Consider the following 18,310-nt stretch of genomic DNA (forward strand, 5'->3'; position numbering starts at 1 on the left):
ATGAGTTTCTCTGAAATATAGCATTTAAATTTTTTAACAAGTTGCATGATGTTGAAAGTGCACTATCAGCAATTCCCTCAATGACAATCATTATTAGCAATTACAATTCTCAAACTGAGTTTATATTTTAAGTAAACAATTGCCAAGAAGACTACTGGTACTACTACCTTACCTTTCAGGGACTTCCACTTCAAGTTTGAACATCCCTCCAGCATACACTGTATCTTCATCTCCAACAATTACTGCAAATATAATATAAAATCCGTCAAATATAAAAAAATATAAAACAGAAAAATAATCAGCATTGCAAGTGATTTTGTGAGGGGGATAACACATTATAAAATTTACAGAAGTGTTAAAGATGTCTACAGTAAATCTTTCTTTCTTTCAACACACCGGCCGTATCCCACCGAGGCGGGGTGGCCCAAAAGGAAAAACGAAAGTTTCTCCTTTTACATTTAGTAATATATACAGGAGAAGAGGTTACTAGCCCCTTGCTCCCGGCATTTTAGTTGCCTCCTACAACACGCATGGCTTACGGAGGGAGAATTCTGTTCCACTTCCCCAAGGAGGTAAGAGAAAATAAACAACAAGAACAAGAACTAGTAAGAAAATATTAGAAAACCCAGAGGGGTGTGTATATATATGCTTGTACATGTATGTGTAGTGTGACCTAAGTGTAAGTAGAAGTAGCAAGACATACCTGAAATCTTGCATGTTTATGAGACAGAAAAATGGACACCAGCAATCCTACCATCATGTAAAACAATTACAGGCTTCCGTTTTACACTCACTTGACAGGACGGTAGTACTACCTTCCTGGGCGGTTGCTGTCTACCAACCTACTACCTATATCTACAGTAAATAACAGTATGATATACAGTAAATGGAAGTGTGGGAATAACCCCAGAACAATAATTACTAAACTTTTTTACTATGACCTAAATTTTAAATCACATTCACCTTGCAACTCAAATGATACTGGTACTACTTAGAATCCCAGCAAACTATTGTGCATTAATAGCATGATAGCAGATACAATATTGGGAAAAAAAAAAAATTATGGATACAACAGCTCTATTGCTTCTTGGGCCATGATCTGGGTCTGGGAACTACTGCTTGACAACATATGGAACCTCCAGATGAATCCAAGGCATTGATTGACTCCTATGGGTTAAGCGCTCACCCATGAATATAATCATGATAAATTCAGGATTTAAACTTGCACATTTTAACGTTTCATAATTTGGCCAACTTTTTGAAATTTAGCTAAGAGTGCAGAATTACAGATACAGTATTTCATTACAAAATATGTAGAAACTTAATAAATGTTTCACTTTAGTTTTTACAGTGAGGCAAAATTATAAACAAGTTCATTAAATTTATTAACATTCAAATTCAAATTCAAATTCAAAGTTTATTCTCTATAAAGATTACAATGTTGAATTTACAGAATTTGGTTGTTGTGTGGTTTACATGTAGTTAAATAATGATTACAGAGTGTACCACTAGAACGCCTAGCATGGCTAGGCATTTCGGGAAGACTTAGTTTAATTCTTTATTTTAAAATATTACAAATTATGAGGTAAGTTGGTATTATGGCTAAGTGACTAAATACTAGTTTGTGAGTTTAGCAATGTGAATGCTTTTGTTTTGGCACAGTACATAGTTTCAGTATTGGAGTATCATAGGATTCATTATTTTAAGATTGAGATTAATATTTCTGTTTATGGTCAAATGGGTGAGTGAGTGTAAGTGTGAACCACCAGGTGGTATTCATGTAGTTAGTTGATGGGGTTTATCAGGGAGATAAGATGTTTTCTAATGGTAGTTTTGAAGGTGATGAATGTGTCTGCAGTTCTAGAGTTCTCAGGTAGGGTGTTTCAGATTTTAGGGCCTTTGACATACATTGAATTTTTGTAAAGGTTTAGTCGGACGTGGGGAATGTCGTAGAGATGTTTGTGTCTGGTGTTGTGCCTGTGGGTTCTGTCACAACTATCAAGAAAGCGTTTTGGGTCAAGGTTGATATTGGAGTTTAAGGTCCTGTAGATGTAGATTGCACAGTAGTAAGTGTGGATGTACTGAACAGGGAGTAAGTTTAGATCTATGAAGAGTGGGGGGGTGTGTTGCCAGGGATGGGATTTAGTGATTATTCTTACTGCAGCTTTTTGTTGGGTTATTATTGGCTTTAGGTGCGTTGCTGCAGTTGATCCCCAAGCACAAATAGCATAGGTGAGGTATGGATAAATAAGTGAGTGGTATAGCGTGAGAAGGGCATTTTGCGGCACGTAGTATCGTATCTTGGAGAGGATCCCAACCGTTTTGGACACTTTTTTGGTTATATGCTGGATATGGGTGCTGAAATTCAGGTTGTTGTCAAGGTATAGGCCTAGGAATTTGCCCTCATTATGTCTGGTAATTAGAGTGTTGTCGATCTTAATGTTAATTTGTGCATCTCCTGCTCTGCTACCAAACATAATATAGTAGGTTTTGTCAGTGTTAAGCGTAAGTTTATTGGCTGTCATCCAAGTCGATATTTTGATCAGCTCCTCGTTAACAATGGTGTTGAGGGTGGCAAGATTAGGGTGAGAGATGACATAAGTCGTGTCGTCAGCAAAGAGAATGGGTTTCAGGTGTTGGGATACGTTTGGAAGATCACTGATGTATATGAGGAAGAGCAGGGGACCAAGGACACTTCCGTGCGGAACTCCAGTATCAAGTGGCCGTGTTGTTGATGCTGTGTCTTTAATGGTAACATACTGATACCTATTAGTAAGATAAGATTTGAAATAAGCAAGCGCATGGCCTCTTATACCGTAATGGTCAAGTTTGTGGAGTAGGATGTCGTGGTCTACTGTGTCAAAAGCTTTTCTTAGGTCAATAAAAATTCCTAGTGGATATTCCTTATTTTCCAACGCTGTGTAAAGCAGATCTAGCATTTTTATGATTGCATCATTAGTGCTTTTATTTTTCCTAAATCCAAATTGGCAGGGGTTGAGTATGTTTTGTGCTGTTATAAATGAATATAGTCTCCTGTGCACGAGTTTCTCAAAGATTTTGGATAGCAATGGTAAGTTTGATATTGGCCTATAGTTGTTTAAGTCTGTAGGGTCACCACCTTTATGTATTGGTGTAACCCTTGCCATCTTGAGTAGTTTCGGGAAGGTGCTAGTTTCTAGTGACTTGTTAAAAAGTAATGAAATATCATGCGAAAGGATATGGGCTGCTCGCTTGTACAGTAATGGTGGGACATTAGACAGATTCCCTGAGTTGTTTTTAAGTGACTTTATAATCTCGGTGACTTCCGAGGGCTCAGTTGGTGCAAGATAGAAGGAATTTGGGAAATTCCCATCTAGGTAGTCCCCGGCATGGGCATTAGTATGTGGGATTTTATTGGCGAGATTAGATCCAATGGTTGAGAAGAAGTCGTTTATCTTGTTAGCTGTGTCAGTGGGATGTAGTGGTGTTTCATTAGGTTTAGTTAGGACAATATTCTTGTTTTTTTTCAGTCTGTGGGTCCCTAGAATCTGAGAGAGTGTTTTCCAGGTCTTTTTTATATCTCCTCTAGTGTCTGTGAATCTACTGGAGTAGTATAGTTGTTTGGCTTTCTTTATTACTTTGGTGAGAACTGATGAAAAGTGTTTAAGAATATCTTTGTGTATTAAGCCCTGTCTATATTGCTTTTCATATTGGTGTTTCTTGTCAATGGATTTCAGAATGGTGCTGGTTAGCCATGGGCAACCAAGCCGTTTGTTTGTGATCTGTTTCGTTTTTATAGGACAATGTTTGTTGTGTAGTCTAAGTAATTTGTTAAGAAAAATGTCTGTCCAGTCATCAATACCATTGGCCTTGGAGAATTCTGTAGGCCAGTCAACAATCTCTAGGTCAGTTGTGAACTTCTTTATTGAGGCCTCGTCATGGAGTCTAAATGAGACTGTTGTATTCAAGTGGTGGTTTATTAATGTTTGTCAGGAGGAAGGTAGGGTAGTGGTCTGTAGTGCTATCTGTGATTATCCCTGATTTAAGGGGGGCTGAAATTAATCCAAGACTACTGTTCAGCGTAAATGTTAACTTTGAAATAACATACTGTACACAATCAAATTAGATTTATACATGTATAATGTATTCTGATTATTCAAAGTTAAAACTGCATAAGCCTTTAACCCTTAAACTGTCCAAACATAGATCTACGTTTTTTCAACATTTGAAAGTATGTAAAAAAACGTAGATCTTCTTTTCTTTTTTTTTACATTTGAAAACGTGTAAAAAAAACTTTGATCTACTTTTTTTTTGTTATATTTGAAAATATGTAAAAAAAACGTAGATCTACTTTTGGAGCACTACACATGTGAACGTAAATTTGTTTGGACAGTTTAAGGGTTAAGTCCATAATCTACAATAAATTACTGTACCTGCACTGAACACATCAAGTTTGTCTCCTTCAGGCCAACATGACACACCAGCTGGGGGAGACTGCTGTAATTGCTGGCATTCTCGTTTCAACCGACCCAACCGCTGTGCCATTTTATTATTAAATCTAAAAATACAAAGCATATATTAGTTTACATTACTGGCACATGAAAAATGGCTTTCCAGCTTTATACACAATTACAAAATAGAATTACAATTCCCATTCTTTAGACAATTACAGACTGCCTAGGCATTTCTGCTCGAAATGCCGAGGCATGCTAGTGGCTTTCTTTGTACTTTATATATTGTAATATGTAGACTGCAAATTGTAAACTTTACAAAGGAATACAATTTTGAATTTTGAATTTAAATTTTGAACTTGGCAAAATTTTGTCTACCTGTCTCTGACATTTCCACCTTTGTTGCAGCTGTGACATTTGGTTGTGCATGCTTTCTGCTTGCACAACTAAATGTTGCCCATCTCTGTACAAACACTGCATCATGCTGAAATTATTATTATCTCTCATTTCTTAACAGAATGATATGCTATATCGCTTGTAACCCCATCCTTTCAACCAATGTCCTTCCCTCAATGATGCCACCTCCTTCTCATCTCTTTTTTCTCTGCTGTGCCATCCTGAAAGACACACATGTATGGTTTTCCATGATTAAATTAATTTTAACCATTTAAAGCTTCTGCATGCCTAACTTGTAATGACTAGCAAACTCATAAAACACAAGTTTAAACAACTTGTGATATTGATACTTTCCAGTATTTATTTTAACATATTGACCATCTCTCACTGACACAGTATTGTCAATAGAAAATTAAACATGTTGGTCACTTGATATGGAACCAAACTAAATAATCAATATTGTACACAGACTTTTTCAAACTCTGTTGCAAGAGTTAAAGGAACATCTCTTGATATTTGCTATAAAAAATGATGTCACTATGGTGGTATTTTATTCCTCAATTAATGGTGCATGAGAAAAAGTATTATAATTATAATAAAAAAGAAGCGCTAAATCCCTAGGGTCATAGAGCGATGAGGAAGAAAAATAGAAGGTAATACAGTAAATACAAAATAATTTCTCTCCAAGACAATTTATTTATCTTTGCTCATTCAAGCAAAGACTCTTCTTCTGAATGTATTTACTTGGACTTCCTCCTTTTTTGTGCAACATTGCAAGCTCCTGAAACAGTAAACCTCTTCAGACAAATACAAAGGGAGCAGTAGTAATGAAATAAAGATGATGTAATCAGTCCATCAACCCTGGAAAAAAACTATTTGAGGAGGTCAATTCCTCAGCCTGGAGAAGCTCCATGGAGCTGAACTCTTCTCTAGGCTGAGGGATTTACCACCTCAAATACTTTTTCTCCAAGGATGATGGACTGATTACATCTTTATTTCATTACTACCATTCCCTTTGTATTTGACGAAGAAGCCTATTGTGCAGGCAAAACATTTCATCAATAAAGATACCCAACTGTTGCACGTCTTAATCTTCAACTTGTCGGTCGGTATTTTACAGCATTTTCAACAAACAACATTGCAAGCTCCTGATGATGTGGTAACTAACAGGAAAGGCCTAGAACTATCATTTAACTTCCCTCATCTTGTATCGCTTGACTCAAGAAATCGTAATGGCACAATTGCAAACAAACCACAGTACGGGTGGGGATTGAGCTTGCGGCGAGTCGTAAAACTACAGGCCGGTGTGTTAGCCGCTGGGCCAGCTGGCCCAGAGGCTAACGCGTGTCATTACAATTTCTTAAGCCATGATGGCGGCTTTGAGGAGACTTGAGCTAGAGTTCATAATGGCCACGCTAGCGGGAGATTCATCTGTCAAAATTTGCATTTGTGGTCACAGTGGTGCCTATGCTAACCTTCCTATGGTGTATAAATATACCTAGTTGGATGAATCTTATTGTAGCCAGCTGGCCCAGTGGCTAACATGGTGGTCTGGAGTTTTACGAGTCACTCATTGTGAATTCAATCCCTACCCGTACTGTGGTTTGTATCGCTTGTTGGCAATTTTGTTATCACTGGTCATAAAACTCACTCGAGTCCTAAAGGTCACTTACTCGAGTCCTAAAGCTCACTCATTCGAGTCCTAAAGGTCACTCACTCAAGTCCTAAAGCTCACTCATTCGAGTCCTAAAGGTCACTCACTCGAGTCCTAAAGGTCACTCATTCGAGCCCTAAAGGTCACTTACTCGAGTCCTAAAGGTCACTCACTCGAGTCCTAAAGGTCACTCACTCGAGTCCTAAAAGTCACTCACTCGAGTCCTAAAGCTCACTCATTCGAGTCCTAAAGCTCACTCATTAGAGTCCTAAAGGTCACTCACTCGAGTCCTAAAGCTCACTCATTCGAGTCCTAAAGCTCACTCATTCGAGTCCTAAAGGTCACTCGACTCGTAAAATTCACTTGTGACGGGTTTAAGGCCCACCAGCTGCGTTATTTAACGTAAAAAGTGAGTAAGAGACCTGACCCGAGGCAGCTAGAAGACTGGCTAGTGCGTCTTTGTTTACCTCCGATGCGTCATTGTTTCTTACATTCGAAAATAAATTTATTACCATTTATTACCATTTTCTCCCTCCTGAAATAATAATTTCCGCGGGAGATAACAGCCTGTGTTGGAGTATAAAATAGCTTGCTTGTAGCTTAAAAAAAAAAATTAGTGATTTCTCAAAAAGCCTTGGTTTCCATTTTAGTCATAAGCTTCTATATAGAGGCCCATAGTATAAGCTTTAGAAATTTATAACCATAAATTGGTTTAAAAAGACACTTGAACAAACATTAGGGCATATTTATTAGACAACGTTTCGGTCCTGGTACCGAAACGTTTTCTAATAAATATGTCCTAGTGTTTGTTCACGTGTCTTTAGTAAGTTTATTTAGATACAGGTGGACATAAATATAAGTATCATATTGGGTAAACTACCTTGGATAACCCATAAAAGTCAAAGTCACTAATTTCCATTGGGGTCTTTTATAATCAATAGAAACCCATGGCTTTCATGGGGGAAGGGGGAATAATCGTAAATGATTCTTAATTCAAGGAGTTGAAGGTATTTCTCATGAATATAACAATTTATTAGGGGACATAATATAGCAATTCAAATTAACACGAACGTAAAAAAATAAAGACGTAACTTATTTTTTAAGCAAGCTATATTTGCATTTCAAGATTTCAAGTATTTCGTAATTGCATTCAATAGATCATAGCTATTTTGTACTTCTCTTTATATTAATATTTAACATAAATTTTCCCGTCAAGGGAGGAGGATGTCTTGATACTGGTAAAGAGTCCTTAACCCGAGAAATCGGACCTATCCTCCCGTTCCAAGGATCAAACCTAATTTTCCAAGCACTATATGATACTTATTGACTCTTCCCTTCACCATTAACATAACAATTAAAACAATTTTCGTTAACATGAATGCATGAGTGAAGCTTAGCCAATCAGAGTCAATCATGACCAGCCAATCAGCAGGCAGGATTCTTGAGCATCAAAACATTGAGAATTTTGAACCTGTGTGATGGTAAGAAGTGATGTTAAGATGACATCTTATGATGTCTTCTGATACCCACATGACCTTGGCTGCTATATATAGCTTCAGTGTAGTAATGCTGTGCCCGCTTCACTTAGTTATACTCATGTGGTTGTTTGTATTTTAAAGGAATAAAGACTTGGGACTCGTCATTTTTTGGAGGATGTGATGGTTCTCGATTTACATACATATTTTACTACATCAGTTTAGTTTATGCCTATTATATGTTTTTTTTTGCATTGCTGTTATGTCAGGAATCTGATGCCATAAGCCTTAAGGTTGGAATGCCTCTAAATATATTAGTGATTTGTAACAGGTGTGAAACAAAGTTTGTATTTAGGCTTATTATAGACACAAAAGTACAGCATTTATATTTATAGCCTTTAAGAAAAGGTTTCTTAGTGTCAGTGAGGAGTTTCTGATCCGAGGAATAAGGCCTCTTTCCTTGGATCAAATGTAAATGCCTCCCATTTTCCTAGATGCTGTATAATAATAGCTGTATAGCCCTTGTGGCTTAGCGCTTCTTTTTGATTATAATAATAATATGTTTATTTACTACCAGTACATGTACAAGGTATACAGACCATAGCTGACATCAGTGACATACTACTATGTAGAAAGCCTCTTGTTATGCTGAGCATTTCCCGCAAATTAGATCAGTTTTATCCAGGATGCGACCCACATCAGTCGACTATCGCCCAGGTACCCATTATACTGATGGGTGAACATAGACAACTGTTGTAAAGAAACACGCTTAATGTTTCTACCCTCCCTGGGAATTCAACCCAGACCCTCGCCGTGTGAAGCGAGAGCTTTAGTCACCAGGCCACGGGGCACCGTCCTATGAGTTTAGTGCTTCCCCATGAAATAAAAAATGTAGAGTTAACCTAGGATAACCCAATAAGATCATTGTGAATTATTTCCATTGGGTTGGTCTTATCTGTGGAAGTCAGCATATACAGTGGACCCTCGACCAGCGATGGCATCGATTAACGATAAATCTGACTAGCGATACATTTTATCGCAAAAATTTTGCCTCGATTAGCGCTAAAAAACTCGACCAACACTATTCCTTCCGTCTGAGACGCGTCCACTTCTGGCCAGTGTTTACAAGCCAGCCAGCCACCGCAGTCGCTTCCAAGCATACAATCGGAACATTTCATATTATCACAGCCTTTTTAGTGATTGCACCTGCAAAATAAGTCACCATGGGCCCCAAGAAAGCTTCTAGTGCCAACCCTACAGCAAAAAGGGTGAGAATTACTATGGATATGAAGAAAGAGATAATTGCTAAGTATGAAAGTGGAGTGCATGTCTCCGAGCTGGCCAGGCTGTACACAAAACCCCAATCAACCATCGCTACTATTGTGGCCAAGAAAACGGCAATCAAGGAAGCTGTTCTTGCCAAAGGTGCAACTATGTTTTCGAAACAGATCGCAAGTGATAGAAGATGTTGAGAGACTGTTATTGGTATGGATAAACGAAAAACAGATAGCAGGAGATAGCATCTCTCAAGCGATCATATGTGAAAAGGCTAGGAAGTTGCATGACGATTTAATTAGAAAAATGCCAGCAACTAGTGGTGATGTGAGTGAATTTAAGGCCAGCAAAGGTTGGTTTGAGAGATTTAAGAATCGTAGTGGCATACATAGTGTGATAAGGCATGGTGAGGCTGCCAGTTTGGACCAAAAAGCAGCTGAAAAATATGTGCAGGAATTCAAGGAGTACATAAACAGTGAAGGACTGAAACCTGAACAAGTGTTTAATGGTGACACTGACAATGTTGTGAAACACGTTAGGAATGTCATAAAGGAAAGGGAGGTACAGACCTCTATGGGCAGATATGTTGTGCGACAGAGGTCCAGTGACTCTCAAGCTGGTCCTAGTGGCATTAAAAGAAGGGAAGTAACCCCAAAAAAGGACTTGCCACCTCAAGTCCTAATGGAAGGGGATTCCCCTTCTAAACACTAAGACCATCAACACACTCCCCTCTTCCCATCCCATCAATCATCACCAGATCTTCAATAAAGGTAAGTGTCATGTAACTGTGCATGTCTTCTTCAGTTTGTGTGTATTAAAATTAATATTTCATGTGTTAAATTTTTTTTTTTTCAATACTTTTGGGTGTCTTGCACAGATTAATTTGATTTCCATTATTTCTTATGGGGAAAATTAACTTGACTAACGATTATTTTGACTAACGATGAGCTCTCAGGAACGGATTAATAGCGTTAGTCGAGGGTCCACTGTATAATAATAATATTAATAATGGTCTTTTTTTCTAAAAAGTATTTTATACAATTGATATAGGATTAGATGACATTATTGGCATACTTTCTAAAAAGCCCCTAGTTATGCAGAGCATTTTGGGCAGTCTTACAATTAAATTGTAATTACTGGAGGGTCATATGATTAAGGTGGTTTATGTGAACGCTAAAGTTTGCACTTGATATGTAATCATATTTATTTTGTAGAACTGACACACCAATGGCACCCAAACGAAAGCCAGGCAGGGAAGGAAAACGGTCATCGAAAGGCACTGGTGAGAAGCCATCTCCTAAGAATTTGAGCCAGCTATCAACATCGAAGAAACAAACACCAGCAAGAAATGCAACCCCAAGCCCCAGAACCAGGAAACAAACACAAGAGTCTCTGAGAGGCAGTAGAAATTCTCAGAATGCACCGGTTCAAAAGTATGCAACACCATCACAAGTAAGTTTAATCTAGCACTACTTATATATGTAATATAAAATGGTAATATGTATACAGACAATATGATAATAATGACAGTATGTGGATTATGGTATTTTATCAGAAGGCATTTTTTCCAGCAGGAACTTTTATTAATTCATACAGATACAAGGAAAACATGAGGTTATATATATCTTCATATTTTGCTTGTCTGTATGAACTGTTCAAGTTCCTGGTGGATGAAATGTTCTCTAATAAAATACTGTAACACACATTGCGTCATCATCCTATCAGTACTTCTGATGCCTTTTTTTCTTCTTCTACAAGCATACTATGAGGGTGGTCATATGCAGTTGTTCTGTACTGTACTTCCCAACTTCCAAATCTCAAGTCTGGCTATCTGGTTTCTTTAAATTTCTCTATAGATACTGTTCTATGTTATGTATTTGGGTCATATCCCAAGAGCACATCAAATTCCATTAACCATTTGAAAATACTAGACATATAACTGAGTCACCAATCTTTAATTACAGGAATAGAGCATTCATGGTACAATATCTTGTTTGTTTTATTAAATTATTTGAATTATTTAATTGACGATTTCCCTTTTGGAATTGTTAACGAACAGAGACTACTTGAATGGTCATGACTAAGAGGTTTTTCCAGTGACAAGTACTGCAATTTGCGCTTGTGTTAGACAACAACATTAGCACGTGTCCAGATAGCCTCCTTGTGTTCTTTTGTTGTTGAAAACAAGATAATCTCAAATCAAACATCTTCAGAATCCTCATGTGCTGTTTGCTTTATAAATTGGTTTGGCAGTTATTTTTTATCAGATGATCAAGGTTGTCTACATATTGGTTAGCAACACCACAAATTGCAAATAGAATTACACTTCTAATTGTACATGCCTGCTAACTTGCAAATAGCAAGCCAAGCAAGGGTGTGTGTTGGGAGGATTGACTACTGCTCCTGGGATCAATGTGTGTAAAAAAAAAAAATCCACCTTACCTGGAATTGCTGGAGAATTTCAGATACTGGATATTGGAGATGGATAGAGCAAGTGAAATTCTTTTGTTGTAGTGTTTGCAGCCATATAGACACCAGATTTATGAAGTTTGATTGTACAGTAAACCCTTGATTTAGAGGAGTAAGAGAGGGTAGCTAGTGGCCAGTAATAACAGTTGTGATCATAAAAATTATGGACAGTTGTTTAACTAATGGATTTTCCCAGTTGTTTCTGAATCGGTTGACCCAGAGAATTTTGTTCTGTATTTCCAAAACCCATTAAATCGAGATCCGTTTAATCAGTGGTTTACTGTAATGTGCTTATATTATCTGAAAATGTAATTGTCAGGGTTCAGTATATATACTGCACTGGTAGATTAGACATAATTCTTAGATTTATAGGGCAGTTATTACCATGTTAAATTTCAGGACACTGGATGATTCATATGTTTTCAGATCAAATTTTCTAGTTTAGAGCAAACCTTATTTCATAAATTATATAAACTATGTTTCATCCTTGAAAAAATCTTTGAATATAACTGTTTTGCAGGAAGAGACTCCATTACAAAAAGGAACTCCAGTCACTCCAAGATCATCTGGAAGGTATGTACATTATATGGAAAAACTGATATATAGCACTTTTGTGTAAGTTACTAATGTCTTACTGTATTTTTCTCTCTTTTTTTTTTTTAAACACGGCCATTTCCTTCCGAGGCAGGGTGACCCAAAAAGAAAAAAATCCGAAGAAAAAACTTTCATCATCATTCAACACTTTCACCATCACTCATACATACAGCAAATTATTATATGCCAAAATTCACTAACTAGCTTATTGGGAAATTTTTGATATAAAGTAATAAATAATGGAACATCCAATGACTATTTTGGATTATGCAGTGGTCTACCTACCTGGAATATACCTGGAGGGTATTCCAGGAATCAATGCCCCTGTGGCCCAGTCCATAACCAGGCCTCCTAGTGGATCAGGGCCTGTTCAACTAGGCTGTTACTGCTGGCTGCACATAGTCCATCATACGAATCATAGCCCGGCTGATCCATCACGGACTTTAAGTATCTGTCTTGCTCCCTCTTGAAGGCAGCCAGGGGTCTATTGGTAATTCCCCTTATGCTTGGTGGGAGGCTGTTGAACAGTCTTGGGTCCTGGACACTTACTGTGTTTTCTCTTAGTGTACTAATGGTGCCCCTATTTTTTATTGGGGGTATGTTACACCACCTGCCAAGTCTTTCGCTTTTGTATGGAGTGATTTCTGTGTGCAGATTAGGGACCAGTCCCTCTAGGATTTTCCAGGTGTAGATTATAATGCAAATCTCTTGCCTGCATTCCAAAGGCATTGTACAAACATACGTACTATCAGAAGCACATTTCACCTCTTTTTTTTTATTAATGTTTACACTTATTAAAGACACATTTGGAATAAATTGTTTTCACTCTTAATTTTTTGAAAATGAATGGAATGTATATGAGGAGTAGCCATGCTAGAGGCCTTCCTTGTAATTAATGTTTTATAATATGTAGGTAGTAGGTTGGTAGACAGCAACCACCCAGGGAAGTACTACCGTCCTGCCAGATGACTGTGAAACAGAAACCTGTAACTGTTTTGCATGATGGTAGGATTGCTGGTGTCTTTTTCTGTCTCATAAACACGCTAGATAACAGGGATATCTTGCTACTCCAACTTACACTTTGGTCACACTTCACAGACATGCACATGCATATATATATACATACATCTAGGTTTTTCTCCTTTTTCTACATAGCTCTTGTTCTTCTTTATTTCTTCTATTGTCCATGGGGAAGTGGAAAAGAATCTTTCCTCCGTAAGCCATGCGTGTCGTATGAGGCGACTAAAATGCCGGGAGCAATGGGCTAGTAACCCCTTTTCCTGTAGACATTTACTAAAAAAGAGAAGAAGAAAAACTTTATAAAACTGGGATGCTTAAATGTGCGTGGATGTAGTGCAGATGACAAGAAACAGATGATTGCTGATGTTATGAATGAAAAGAAGTTGGATGTCCTGGCCCTAAGCGAAACAAAGCTAAAGGGGGTAGGGGAGTTTCAGTGGGGGGAAATAAATGGGATTAAATCTGGAGTATCTGAGAGAGTTAGAGCAAAGGAAGGGGTAGCAGTAATGTTGAATGATCAGTTATGGAAGGAGAAAAGAGAATATGAATGTGTAAATGCAAGAATTATGTGGATTAAAGTAAAGGTTGGATGCGAGAAGTGGGTCATAATAAGCGTGTATGCACCTGGAGAAGAGAGGAATGCAGAGGAGAGAGAGAGATTTTGGGAGATGTTAAGTGAATGTATAGGAGCCTTTGAACCAAGTGAGAGAGTAATTGTGGTAGGGGACCTGAATGCTAAAGTAGGAGAAACTTTTAGAGAGGGTGTGGTAGGTAAGTTTGGGGTGCCAGGTGTAAATGATAATGGGAGCCCTTTGATTGAACTTTGTATAGAAAGGGGTTTAGTTATAGGTAATACATATTTTAAGAAAAAGAGGATAAATAAGTATACAAGATATGATGTAGGGTGAAATGACAGTAGTTTGTTGGATTATGTATTGGTAGATAAAAGACTGTTGAGTAGACTTCAGGATGTACATGTTTATAGAGGGGCTACAGATATATCAGATCACTTTCTAGTTGTAGCTACACTGAGAGTAAAAGGTAGATGGGATACAAGGAGAATAGAAGCATCAGGGAAGAGAGAGGTGAAGGTTTATAAACTAAAAGAGGAGGCAGTTAGGGAAAGATATAAACAGCTATTGGAGGATAGATGGGCTAATGAGAGCATAGGCAATGGGGTCGAAGAGGTATGGGGTAGGTTTAGAAATGTAGTGTTAGAGTGTTCAGCAGAAGTTTGTGGTTACAGGAAAGTGGGTGCGGGAGGGAAGAGGAGCGATTGGTGGAATGATGATGTAAAGAGAGTAGTAAGGGAGAAAAAGTTAGCATATGAGAAGTTTTTACAAAGTAGAAGTGATGCAAGGAGGGAAGAGTATATGGAGAAAAAGAGAGAGGTTAAGAGAGTGGTGAAGCAATGTAAAAAGAGAGCAAATGAGAGTGGGTGAGATGTTATCAACAAATTTTGTTGAAAATAAGAAAAAGTTTTGGAGTGAGATTAACAAGTTAAGGAAGCCTAGAGAACAAATGGATTTGTCAGTTAAAAATAGGAGAGGAGAGTTATTAAATGGAGAGTTAGAGGTATTGGGAAGATGGAGGGAATATTTTGAGGAATTGTTAAATGTTGATGAAGATAGGGAAGCTGTGATTTCGTGTATAGGGCAAGGAGGAATAACATCTTGTAGGAGTGAGGAAGAGCCAGTTGTGAGTGTGGGGGAAGTTCGTGAGGCAATAGGTAAAATGAAAGGGGGTAAGGCAGCCGGGATTGATGGGATAAAGATAGAAATGTTAAAAGCAGGTGGGGATATAGTTTTGGAGTGGTTGGTGCAATTATTTAATAAATGTATGGAAGAGGGTAAGGTACCTAGGGATTGGCAGAGAGCATGCATAGTTCCTTTGTATAAAGGCAAAGGAGACAAAAGAGAGTGCAAAAATTATAGGGGGATAAGTCTGTTGAGTATACCTGGTAAAGTGTATGGTAGAGTTATTATTGAAAGAATTAAAAGTAAGACTGAGAATAGGATAGCAGATGAACAAGGAGGCTTTAGGAAAGGTAGGGGGTGTGTGGACCAGGTGTTTACAGTGAAACATATAAGTGAACAGTATTTAGATATGGCTAAAGAGGTCTTTGTGGCATTTATGGATTTGGAAAAGGCGTATGACAGGGTGGATAGGGGGGCAGTGTGGCAGATGTTGCAGGTGTATGGTGTAGGAGGTAGGTTACTGAAAGCAGTGAAGAGTTTTTACGAGGATAGTGAGGCTCAAGTTAGAGTACATAGGAAAGAGGGAAATTATTTCCCAGTGAAAGTATGCCTTAGACAAGGATGTGTGATGTCACCGTGGTTGTTTAATATATTTATAGATGGGGTTGTAAGAGAAGTAAATGCGAGGGTCTTGACAAGAGGCGTGGAGCTAAAAGATAAAGAATCACACATAAAGTGGGAGTTGTCACAGTTGCTCTTTGCTGATGACACTGTGCTCTTGGGAGATTCTGAAGAGAAGTTGCAGAGATTGGTGGATGAATTTGGTAGGGTGTGCAAAAGAAGAAAATTAAAAGTGAATACAGGAAAGAGTAAGGTTATGAGGATAACAAAAATATTAGGTGATGAAAGATTGGATATCAGATTGGAGGGAGAGAGTATGGAGGAAGTGAATGTATTCAGATATTTGGGAGTGGATGTGTCAGCGGATGGGTCTATGAAGGATGAGGTGAATCATAGAATTGATGAGGGGAAAAGGGTGAGTGGTGCACTTAGGAGTCTGTGGAGACAAAGAACTTTGTCCTTGGAGGCAAAGAGGGGAATGTATGAGAGTATAGTTTTACCAACACTTATATGGGTGTGAAGCATGGGTGATGAATGTTGCAGCGAGGAGAAGGCTGGAGGCAGTGGAGATGTCATGTCTGAGGGCAATGTGTGGTGTGAATATAATGCAGAGAATTCATAGTTTGGAAGTTAGGAGGAGGTGCGGGATTACCAAAACTGTTGTCCAGAGGGCTGAGGAAGGGTTGTTGAGGTGGTTCGGACATGTAGAGAGAATGGAGCGAAACAGAATGACTTCAAGAGTGTATCAGTCTGTAGTGAAAGGAAGGCGGGGTAGGGGTCGGCCTAGGAAAGGTTGGAGGGAGGGGGTAAAGGAGGTTTTGTGTGCGAGGGGCTTGGACTTCCAGCAGGCGTGCGTGAGCGTGTTTGATAAGAGTGAATGGAGACGAATGGTTTTTAATACTTGACGTGCTGTTGGAGTGTGAGCAAAGTAACATTTATGAAGGGGTTCAGGGAAACCGGCAGGCCGGACTTGAGTCCTGGAGATGGGAAGTACAGTGCCTGCACTCTGAAGGAGGGGTGTTAATGTTGCAGTTTAAAAACTGTAGTGTAAAGCACCCTTCTGGCAAGACAGTGATGGAGTGAATGATGGTGAAAGTTTTTCTTTTTCGGGCCACCCTGCCTTGGTGGGAATCGGCCAGTGTGATAATAAATAAATAAATAAATAATATGTAAACTATACATTGTAAGCTTTGCAAGGAAATACACATTTATTCATAATATGTTTTTATTAATAAAATTCTGTACTGATTAAATTTCTTCCAAGTGCTCTATTGTTAACTATATGCAGATCTATGACAAGAAGAAATAAGCTCATTGGTCCAGCTCCTGGGCCTCATCTCTTACCACTAATTGATTTGTGATGACATTATAATTTTGTTTGCCTTCTCATGGTATATACAGTATTGGTTTTACTGTTGAAGATACTTTCTCATCAGTTTCACTTGTGTGCATATTTCCTTTGACAGATATAACCTTAGGAACATAACTCCACCTTCCTACTCACAAAGACAGTCTAGAGTATTTAACACACCTGGACGAACTCCTGCCAGAAACCCTTCAGCAACACCCTTCAGAACACCGAGATTAAAAACACTAGCTCGTGAAATTGCCCCTGATCTTAAGGTGGCAGAGAAGATGTACAAGGAAGAGTCACAAATTTGGAAACAACATTTAAGATGTAAGTGTATCTTGGATTCATCATGGAATCCATATGTATAGCTTTAAGGCAAATTAAATTGTTGTTAATCACTGCAGTACATAGTGTCCCTATGACTATGAATATACTGATTGCCATTTCCACCAGATATTTTTATCCTTCTACAACTGTATACTACATTCGTGAATTATGACTATACTCAACCTTACATTCTTTCACCCTGTTAGCCACCTTATTCTCATCCTACCTTACTGTGCCTGACCAATCATAAGCAACCTCACTTAGTCTGAGATACAGTAATTTATCCTACACTTGATGTAACTTTCATTGCTCAGTATGAACTGGTAAAAGTAGGTTAATTACATTTCTATCAGTGGCAAAGACATTTTCAGGATCATGAACTTAGGTTAAGTTGTAATAAACAACTGTTGATGAATAAACAAGAAGGGAGAGGAATTTGAGCCGTGGTCTTGAATGGTAGCAGGTCTAGCATTTTACTAATGGTGTTAAATTATACCCTTCTCACATAAGCACTGTATATTGATATTTAGAATTCTAATACTTTTTTCAGCATTTCTCCATAAAACACATAAGTTGTGTAACCTGAGCAGTGTCTACAACTTCAATTACAAGACAGATGGTCTTAGAACTAAGTATGAAGGCATTCTAAAAAAAAAAGTAAGTGTAAGATACTTTATTTGTTTTGTTTTTTCCTGTGACATGCTATATTTAGTTTCCAAATAAATTTCTTCCATGTTTACAGATTTTTTTTTTCACCATTGTTGTCTTTCTTTGTGGCATTTATAACAATAAATTCTGTATTATTGATACAGCTGGTATGTAATTGAAATGGGAATGGCACTGATTAGGATGTACAATAATTAATGTTTATGGTGGTTAAAAAATATATTAAATGTGAGATGCTAGGCCCCATACAGTTACTAGTGTATGTTAATTATTTGCTATGAGGGTAGAATTGTGTCTGGTCATGTTTGCAGATGCCAAAATTGTGAAAAGGATAC

The 18,310-nt window shown here is 38.0% G+C and overlaps 2 protein-coding genes across 6 annotated transcripts in view; one reads left to right on the forward strand and one right to left on the reverse strand.

Annotated features, from left to right (window-relative positions):
- Positions 1-6,962, reverse strand: part of LOC128695202 (ubiquitin-conjugating enzyme E2 T-like) — a 29,693-nt gene extending 22,731 nt beyond the window's left edge. For 2 of the 5 annotated variants that reach the window (XM_070091309.1, XM_070091305.1), the window contains exons 1-3: positions 6,903-6,962; positions 4,413-4,537; positions 173-242 (exon numbers count right to left, since the gene is read on the reverse strand). In XM_070091309.1, coding sequence (XP_069947410.1) covers positions 173-242; positions 4,413-4,524 — 182 coding nt within the window. In that variant the 5' untranslated portion in view covers positions 4,525-4,537; positions 6,903-6,962. Of the gene's footprint in view, positions 1-172; positions 243-4,412; positions 4,538-6,499; positions 6,592-6,825 lie in introns of those variants that run through there. The other 3 variants (XM_070091306.1, XM_070091307.1, XM_070091308.1) reach the window with 3 other exon arrangements.
- Positions 6,963-7,894: 932 nt separating this feature from the next.
- Positions 7,895-18,310, forward strand: part of LOC128695201 (uncharacterized) — a 52,233-nt gene continuing 41,817 nt past the window's right edge. Inside the window, exons 1-5 of the mRNA XM_053785720.2 lie at positions 7,895-7,961; positions 10,445-10,682; positions 12,220-12,272; positions 17,098-17,309; positions 17,860-17,966. Of these exons, the coding sequence (XP_053641695.1) occupies positions 10,458-10,682; positions 12,220-12,272; positions 17,098-17,309; positions 17,860-17,966 (597 nt within the window). The 5' untranslated portion in view covers positions 7,895-7,961; positions 10,445-10,457. The remainder of the gene's footprint in view (positions 7,962-10,444; positions 10,683-12,219; positions 12,273-17,097; positions 17,310-17,859; positions 17,967-18,310) is intronic.

The sequence above is a fragment of the Cherax quadricarinatus genome, chromosome 35 (assembly GCF_038502225.1).
Source record: "Cherax quadricarinatus isolate ZL_2023a chromosome 35, ASM3850222v1, whole genome shotgun sequence".
Lineage (NCBI taxonomy): Eukaryota > Metazoa > Arthropoda > Malacostraca > Decapoda > Parastacidae > Cherax > Cherax quadricarinatus.